The 9,967-nt window shown below is 36.9% G+C and overlaps 1 protein-coding gene across 1 annotated transcript; it reads left to right on the plus strand.

Annotated features, from left to right (window-relative positions):
- The first annotated feature begins 5,991 nt into the window (after positions 1–5,991).
- Positions 5,992–9,654, plus strand: LOC108437710 (interferon-induced transmembrane protein 1-like). Its single transcript, XM_017714991.2, has 2 exons — positions 5,992–6,231; positions 9,261–9,654. Exons 1-2 carry the CDS (start codon positions 6,058–6,060, stop codon positions 9,453–9,455), a joined length of 369 nt encoding a protein of 122 aa, XP_017570480.1. The 5' UTR covers positions 5,992–6,057; the 3' UTR covers positions 9,456–9,654.
- The last annotated feature ends 313 nt before the right edge of the window (positions 9,655–9,967 follow it).

The raw sequence follows: 9,967 nt of genomic DNA on the forward strand, positions 1-9,967 counted from the left end.
ATTGTCCCTTCATTGCATGTCTTTCCAAACAAAGCTAGAAGTACAACAGTACCCAGTAAAAGCTATCACCTGATTACTTAGACCACAGAAATGTAAGTTTTGTCAGGCCCTGTTCCCATTTTTATGAACTTTTTCTCTTTAATTCTCTTCTAAGCCGCTTCTTCCTCAGGGTGGCAGAGGGTGCTGGAGCCTATCCAAGCTGTCATTGGGCGAAAGGCAGGATACATCCTGAATAGGTCACCAGTCCATCGCAGAACACCAGAACAAAAGAAACAAAAGAAATGGGTTCGATTCCCTGGCCGGGCGACCAGGGTCCTTTCACTGTGGAGTTTTTTCCCACAGTCCAAAGACATGCACTCAGGCCACCAATTGGACATGCTAAATTGCCTCTAGGTGTGTGTGTGAATGTATGTGTCTATCTGTCTACCCTGCAATGGACTGGTGACCTGTCCACGGTATATCCTGCCTTCCTCCAAATGACTGCTGGGATATGTTCCGTCTCCCCCTGTGACCCAGAAGTATAAGCAGCTTAGAAAATGTTTGTGTGCATGTGTGTGTCTTTGTTGTACATGCTGTTGTTGGCAAAGGAGGGGCATTTATTCGCCAATGCATGCAGGCAGCAGTGTGCGCACATGCTGTGATAGACCTCACAGGCATTCCATCGTCACATTGGGCTGTAAATAATAGCTTTAATAAACTTCTGCCTGCATCGTTTGTTTTCTGTTGGCTGTTCAACAAGCTCACCGTACATTTCATTCAGACACTCTGTTTTAGCTTGGTGGGGGAGATTTCATTGTTTTGTGCCAGTGACTCACTCAATGTGTTACTCAGACCTCTGCCCCCCTCCACGTCTCAGTGCACCAGAATTACGGCTCATGTGTTCAACACTTTTTTGGTGTTTGCTAGCAGCTGCAAAATGCATTCAAGAGGAAATATGTTATTTTGTCTCTTTTTTAACCTCTTTTCCTATTTTACTGAACAGTGTAGGGATGTACTCAGGGAGGAGCATCTGCTGTGGCTGCTTCCTCCAAGACTAAATACAACTAATTTAAACCACTCACATCTAAACATACCTCAAAATGAACTTTTTCATTTTTTCCATTAATTATTTTTACAATCAACCCATAAATCTAGTGCACAACCGCTTTAAACATACTAAGGTATTTCAAAAGTTTTGAAATATCAATTGTATATATATTTTTAATATTACTCCCTTGCATCGGATCTCTGAACATGTCCTTTTTTGCTAAGGTTGAAAGAACAAAACACTAAAATTCAGCATGTTGCTGACGACAGTATTTTTACTGATTGTTGCAAAGATATCTAGGTCTCTTTCTGGCCCACAACATTAGATTTGTTTAGGAGTCTTCATAAATGTTTATAAACACAGTCACTGAAATTCTGTCTCAAATATTACAAAATAAAGTTATATCTTGACCATGCTCAAATCTGATCTGTTTCTATTGAATTTCAATTGAAATGTTTTATTATATAAAGTATTATCTCAAATTTAATACAATTACATTTTTGCTGAACTTACCCCTAAATACTGTTCTGTCACATTATGTGAGATGATGAAAAGAACCATTTTCATTTAAAATCTTTTGAGCAGGACAGATTGAAAGCACAGAAAAGTTCTGTTCTTGTTCAGTGTTGATCATTTATTACTTAGCTCTCTGCTGAACTGGTCAGCCTACTCTAAAAGGGCAGAATCCAGTCCAATTGCAGAGAATACAGACTATTGGCCTGTTAAAAAGAGTTTATTATCAGTAACCAGCAGTGCAGCCAATAGTAGCAATATGAGGCCCAGAGGTCTCAGCCCACCCACTATTATCATTGTCCCACCTAAAGTGCTCAAATGTGGCCACTATAATTAGACATTTTGATAAGGCCAGAGTGCTATTAATGAGTGAAAGCTAAGCAGTAGTTGGAAACTTTATGAACTTTTAGATTCATCTGTTTGGCCTGTGTTAAATTTAAAACAGTACAACACAACATTTGATGTTTTACCTTATTCATTTTGTAAATAGTTGCTTTTTCAAAATATGATGCCTGCAACATGTTACAAGAAGTTGGGACAGGAGAATGTTTACCATAAATTTCTACAATAATAATCACAGTTATACAAGACATACGCTGTGCAACCATACCAGCTTAATACAACACACGTTTATAATGGGACTTCTGAACTGCAGAAAGGCCAGCCAGGCATAGCTAACTTGCAAATATCTATGCACTATGAACAATGAAAGATATATACACATTTTGGGGCAACATATTTTGCCTAATATACACTGTATTTTTCACAGATGCCCATGTTTATTTCAACAAGACACACCAAGAAATATTCTGCATGTGTAACAGTAACATGGCTGCATAATCAGTGTGGTTCCTAGATTGGATTGTATCAACTGGATCAGTAGGTAATGTAACACTGCGGTAAAAATGCTCATGTTGCAGGCATCATATATGGTATGAGCATGTATTCATGAAAAAAAAGAAGTTCATAGGGTACGAAATACAACCCCATTTCCAAAACAGTTGGGATGCTGTTGCAAATAAAAACAAATTGAACCTTTATACTATATTTAATTGAAAATAGTGCAAAGGCACATATCAAATGTTGAAACTGAGAAATTTTATTGTTTATTGAAAACATGTCCATTTTAAATTTAATGCCCAAAACACATGTTAAAAAATGTCCTGTGGTCCAATGTTAAAAAAACACCTGGTGTTTGATTGGCAACAAGTGAGTAACATGATTGTATATAAAAAAGTCTTTCAGTCTTTCAGAAGTAAAGATGGGGAGGGGTTCACCAAATCAAATCAAATCAAATTTATTTATATAGCGCTTTTTACAACTGATGTTGTCACAAAGCAGCTTTACAAAAATGGGAATCACAGCACAGAGAATCAGACAAAACACTGAACATAATATACAGAATATACAGAATATACAGAACCCCCGTGAGCGCTGAGGCAAGGAAAAACTCCCTCAGAGCTGGAGGAGGAAGAAACCTCGGGAGGACCAAGACTCACATCTAAAGGGGGGACCATCCTACCACTGGTCAGACAACTTATAAGTTAAACATTGAAAAATCAATTTTACATCCACACAGTTCTAATATATTCAGGTGTGTATAATCAACAGTGGAAACAATTAGAGTTCATATAGATTTGGATGTGATCTGTAGTGGAGAAGCTGCGTTCCAGAAACTTCCATCAGTCTGGTCAATCAGGGGGACAGGGGGACTTGAGGGTGGGACATCCATCAGTATTGGGCCGGACCGGTGGACAGTCAGTAACTCGGAGGAAGGAAAGATTTAGGAATTAGTTTAGACTGGATTTATGAAGAACAGAAAATGTAAAAAATTATCAGAGTGTGACTAATGACTCCGGCAGGTCTGAATAGGAGGATATTATGATCTATTGTATCAAAAGCTGCACTCAGATCAAGAAGTACCAGTAAAGAAACGCAGCCTTGGTCAGCGGCAAGAAGCAGATCATTTGTTATCTTAACTAGAGCTGTCTCAGTGCTATGATGAGGCCTAAATCCAGATTGGAATTTTTCATAGATCTGGTTTCTTTGCAGATAAGAGCCAAGTTGTTGGGCCACGGCCTTTTCTAAAATCTTAGAAATAAATGGTAAATTTGAAATAGGTCTATAGTTAGATAGTACACTAGGATCAAGATTTGGTTTCTTGATCAAAGGTTTAATTACTGCTAGTTTAAAGGCTTTGGGAACATGCCCCAGGTTTAATGATGAGTTTACTATTGTTAATAGTGGTTTAATTATGTCTGGTAATACCTGTTTTAATAGTTTTGTGGGAACTGCATCAAGTGTACAGGTTGTGCAGTTTGATGAGGAGATATTTTCTCCAGTTCTAACTGATGTAGTGGGTTAAAAACTTCCAACCTGACTTCGGTAGCTGGATTTTGTTCTATATCAGCCACACCAGATGACAGACAAGATGTGCTATTTATCTGTTGAATTTTGTCCCGAATATTTTCGATTTTATTATCAAAATAGTCCATAAAAGCATTGCTAGTGTGGATTGCTGGAATCTGAGGATCAGTACCTGCCTGATTTTTAGTCAGTTTAGAAATAACACTAAAGAGAACTCTAGGGTTGTTTTTATTAATCTCGATCTGAGAGGCCAGATACTCTGAGCGGGCTTTATTAATTTCTCTTCTATATTCAACAATACTGTCTTTCCAAGCAGAGTGGAAACTTCCAGTTTGGTTGATCGCCATTTTCGCTCAAAATTTCGTACTAATTGCTTTAAAGTACGAGTTTGGTCGTTATACCACGGCACAAGTTTTTTCTGTCTCTCTTTTTTGTGTTTAAGTGGTGCTACACCATCTAAAGTAGACCGGAAGGTATTTTCTAAACAATCAGTTAGTTTGTCTAGTTCTGCTGGGTTACCTGGAGAGTACACTATGGTTGATAAATCAGGAAGGTTATCAGTAAATTGTTGAGCGGTAAAGGGCGTTATTGAACGTTTCATAGAGTAGCTGGGGGATGTACATATATTATGACTAAGATGAAGTTTAAAAGAAATAAGATAATGATCTGAGATTACTGAGGTTTGAGAAAGAATATCTAGGTTATCTATGCTAACACCCAGGGTCAAAACCAGATCCAGAGTCTGATTACAGTAATGCGTAGGTCCTGTTACATTTTGAATTCACCACTCTGTGAAAGACTGCATGAGCACATTTTTTATTATTATATTTCAATATAACATTTTTCAACATAAAACTTTTGCTTTTCATCTTCTAGGGCACTTAATGAAATTGAAAGATACAGAGAATATGGAGAAATGTCTGTTTGCATAGGACAAGCCCAAAAACCAGTATTTGCTGGCTGTGACTTTTGGGCCCTCAGGCGGCACTGAATTAAAAACAGACATGACTCTGTACAGGAAATCACTGCATGGTCTCAGAAACAATTCTGAAAACCATGTCTGTTAAAATAGTTTGTCTGTGCATGTACAAATGCAAGTTAAAACTCTAAAATGCAAAGAAAACAGGATCCTGAAACACCTGAAAAGTGTACTGTGGTCTGATGAATCAACATTTGAAATTCTTTCTGGAAATCATGGACACTGTGCTCCAGGCTGAAGATGGTATTGGGGTGCATTAGTGCACATGGCATGGGTGACATGCACATCTGTAAAGTTAACATTAATGCTGAACGATATATACATGTTTTGGCAACATATGCTGTCATCCAGATGATGTCTTTTTCAGAGAACGATAGCAAGAGAATGTCAAACCACATTCGTTATGTATTACAACTGCATGCCTCTGTATTAAAAGGGTCTGGGTGCTAAACTAGCCTGTCTGAAGTCCAGACCTGTCACCACTGAAAACAATTGGAGGGTTATGAAATGAAAAATATGACAAATTAGCCCCTGAACTGTTGAGCAGCTGAAATCCTATATCAAAGAAAAATGAGAAAATATTTCACTTTCAAAATTACAGCAGTCGGTCTCCTCAGTTCCCAAACACTTACAGACCGCTGTTAAAAGAAGAGGTAATGAAACAAAGTGGTAAACATGCCCCCATCCCAACTTTTTTCTCATCAAATTCAAAATGGGCATATATTTAAAAAAAAAAAAATCAAATTTCTCGGTTTCAACATTCGATATGTTGTCTTTGTAGTATTTGCTTTTTAAAAATATCATTTACATGATTTGCATATAAATTCTATTCTATTCTAGTTCTATTTTTATTTACATTTTGCATAGCGTCCCAACTTTTTGGAAATAAAGTTGTAATATATCATGTTCTTTTTCCTGTTTTAATTTTATTACAGGTCAATCTGACTTCACCATTCATTGATTTTTTATTTGCCTTTCTGGGTTTATACAGTACTTGAGTTAACAAAGATAGAGTAAGGGGAAAATAAAGCCACATCGATGTTGCAAGGCCCATTTCCTGAAAGCAGTGTGGGCACTGCTTGTGAGTGTAGATTTATCATAACCTCCACTCCTGCACACAGGAGGACAGATCCAGCATATCCAGCAGCACAGAACTCAAACTGCTACAGAGATGCAAAGCTACAGACCCCCAGAGAATTTCCCCCTGCATGGAGGCACAGGAGATGGAACTGTGGTGATTTCCATGCCTGAACATCCTAAAGATTACATCGTGTGGTCCATGGCCTCCCTCTACTTCGGAAACCCGTTCTGCCTGGGGCTGCTGGCCTTTTATTTCTCAGTTAAGGTGAGTACAGCAGAACAGAGTTCTGAGATTCTCAGAGTGAACTATCAGCATGTGGTGGTTATGAAAATGAAGAGCTGATTTATTTCCTCCTTAAAATATTTGAGAATATTTTCATTTTGTATTGTTCTTAATTGTTATTATGTTTCCATTTTATTACCATTATTTTATCATATGTTACAATATATATTTATTTTCAGAGTCTTGGAGGTGTAAATGAACATTTCTTTTAATACAAGAAACTTACTATATAAAAGTATCTTTTACAAAGGAACCATTCCAAATATATTTTCAAAGAAAAAGTATGAATATAGACTTACTGCATATGTTGAGAAGAGTGGCTGTAATGAAATATACCACAATATACTTCAAAACTATTGATACAGTTTAGATCGTTATATATACGCACATTAAATGCATATTTGGTAACACTACATTAAGGGTCGCAAATAAATGAATAATTATATGTTTATAAGTAATTACATACTCATTATTTATATTAATTAACTGCACAGTTATTAATTAGTAATTGTGCGCACTCAACTGTTAGCTTAGTTTGTCATTAATTCACAGCTTATTTACTCATTAAATGTGTACTACTGTTTATCACACTGCTAGTGAACTGATACGTGTGTTCAATCATATAAATAAGTACTATTAGAACTAGGAAGTACTTATGTGTTAATCTCATTAATCATCTGTTAATTAATTTACAGACCTATCATTACGTACACCTCTTCTGTGCAGTGTTGCATGGAACAGTCACTGTACACTTTAGTTCCCACATCCTCAGAGCTCTTCACGTTTTCATCACTAATTACTGCTTATTTTATATTACTTAACCATTAATCACCATTTCATGTGTCCCTCCCAGTGAGGTGATGACCTTCACTACTGGTATAACAAGTATCCTAAGAATTTATGGTTTAGAGCAGTCTAAACACACTTCTGTAAAAAAAAAACTACACTTTATTCATTTTATTTGACAAACATTGTCAAAACACAGCCATAATCACAACTATTTGTTAGGATTCGAGCTACTCTAGTAGATAGTAACAAATTTCCCAAAAGAAAAAAAAAAACATGTCAAAACAGTTTGGAATCAGTTGGAATTTTATTCTAAAAATTCTTAATTCTTAAATTCTGAAATAAATTATTGAATATAATCTGAAATATATTATTATATATATTATATATAATTCCCTGAATGCCCCAAAAAATTAATTGGTAGTAAAATCTTAAAATGCTTAAGTAAATAGTACACAACCCTGTGCAAAATCTAAATAAGAACAAAATACAATCGTGTGCAAATCATGTAACCCAATTTCATTAAAAATAGTACAGACAACAAATAAAATGTTGAAACTGCAAATTTTGATGCCATCAACACATTTGAAACGGGGGCATGTTTACCACTGTGCTTCTTTAAACCTCTTCGTTTAACAACACTCTGTAAGGTTTCGTAACTGAGAAGCCCAACTGCTGTAGTTTTGAAAGTGAAATGTTTTTTCATTTTTGCTTAGCATAGAATTTCAGCTGCTCAACCGTTCGGGGACTCATTTGTCGTATATTTCATTCCGTAATGCCCCAAACGTTTTCAGTGGTCACAGGTCTGGATGGCAGGCAGGCCAGTTTAGCACCCAGACTCTTTTAATACAGAGCAAAGCTGTTGTAACAAATGCAGAATGTGGTTTGTCTTGCTAAAATAATTAGGGCCTTCCCTCACAAACATGTTGTCTGGATGGCAGCATATGTTGCCAAAACGTATATATATCGTTCAGCATTAATGTTGCCTTCATAGATGTACACATCCCCCATGCCATCTGCACTAATGCTGGCTTTTGAACTGTGCACTGATAACAAGCTCAGTGGTCTTTATCCTGGAGTACACAGTATCCATGATTTCCAAAAATAATGGACCACAGGACACTTTCCACTTCCCCTCAATCCTGAGAAGGTGGCAGCATTTCTGGATCCTGTTCATATATGTGGTTTCTTCTTTGCTTTTTATTTGTGGATACAACAATGAACTGTTTTCACAGATGTTATTTTCAGAAGTGTTTCCCATGCAGTGATTTCCTCTAGAGAATCTTGTCTGTTTTTAATGCAGTGCTGCGTGAGGGCCTAAAGATCACGGCCAGCAAATACTGGTGTTCAGCCTTGTCCATTGCATACAGAGGTTTCTCCAGATTCTCCAGGTCTAGTGTTGTAAGGTACTGCAGATGATGAAAAGCAAAAGTATTTAGCAATTTTATGTTGAGAAACATTATTTTTGAGTTGTTGCCTTATTTGCCTGCACAGCCTTTCACAGAGTTGTGAAACCTTCCTCATCTTTACTTCTGAAAGACTAAGAGTCTCTGGGATGCTGCTTTTATACCCAATCATTTTACTGACCTGTTGCCAGTTAACCTTCATTTGTTTTTTTTTTTGTTTGTTTTTTTTATTTTACACAACTTAACCAGCGTTTTGTTGTGCACATACACACACACACACACACACACACACACACACACACACACACACACACACACACACACATATTTTCTAACCCGCTTCTCCCTCAGGGTTGCGGGGGTGCTGGAGTCATTCTGGAGCTGGAGACATTCACAAACACACTCACACCTAGAGGCAATTTTGCATGTCCAATTTAGCTTTTTGTTGCCCCCAACATATTTAGTTTACTTAAAAACACTTTTTTGTCTTTTCCTTTTCTTTTTTACAGTGCACTTCGTTAGCTTTCAGATCATTTCTGAAACATAACATTCTCTTTTATTTTCACAGAGAGAAATAAAAATGTTATCTGCACTACAACAGACTATAACACTCAGGGCTTTTGACCAAATAGATGAATGTCGGTCGAGAGGACAGTCATTTTTCTTTTACACTTTTGTGCGAGTTCCCTCTACTTGACCTAGAAATTGACACTTTACTAACACGCCCAGTTCTCCCTACTGACAGTTCTTTCAGAGATGCTCAATGTAAAGAGCCATAATGTATCTAAAGTCTGTTTTTATGACTTGTGTGTGTTTCAGTCCAGAGACCGGAAGATGGTGGGAGATCTAACAGGAGCGAAATCATACGGATCTACAGCTTGCTGCATCAACGGATGGGCCCTCGGTCTGATTATTGTCACCGCAATAATCATCATCATCGCGGTGGCTGTGCTTGTGTCAGCCGTGACAAGTTATGCTCCTAAATATTACAGTAATTACCCAAACAGATATTAAACTAGTCTCATAATATAACAAAAAGAATGTTGTCTCTGTCTCAGCTTTGCTAAGCAAAAGGATCATTGTCAGAATGAAAAGCTTTTCATGTTGATCTTTTATAACTGGATGCTTTGTCTTGTAAGAAGTATTTTTTTGTGAACAAAGAGTAAAATTTCTGTATGACAACTGAGTAATTAAAGAGACTCTGTACATGAAACATTGATGAATTGTGTTTATTAATGCTTGTCAAATAGTTAACTGCAACAATAATATTTCAGTAAAGGTCATCGATTTCAAAATCAGAACATATTTTGTAGTAAAAACATTTTTCTCGCATTCTTGTAGTGGTCAATAAAATACCCCCCAAAATGCCCCAGGCTCTGTAAACAGGGGAATAAACAAACCACGTGGGCTACCCCTTACAGAAAAGACACATATATTTTCACATGTGTAAGGGCCCAGACTGGGGCTGGGCCACACTCTAAAAAATTCTATTTTTACAGACATTGACCGTAAATAAATGCAGTTTT

The sequence above is a fragment of the Pygocentrus nattereri genome, chromosome 11 (assembly GCF_015220715.1).
Source record: "Pygocentrus nattereri isolate fPygNat1 chromosome 11, fPygNat1.pri, whole genome shotgun sequence".
NCBI lineage: Eukaryota > Metazoa > Chordata > Actinopteri > Characiformes > Serrasalmidae > Pygocentrus > Pygocentrus nattereri.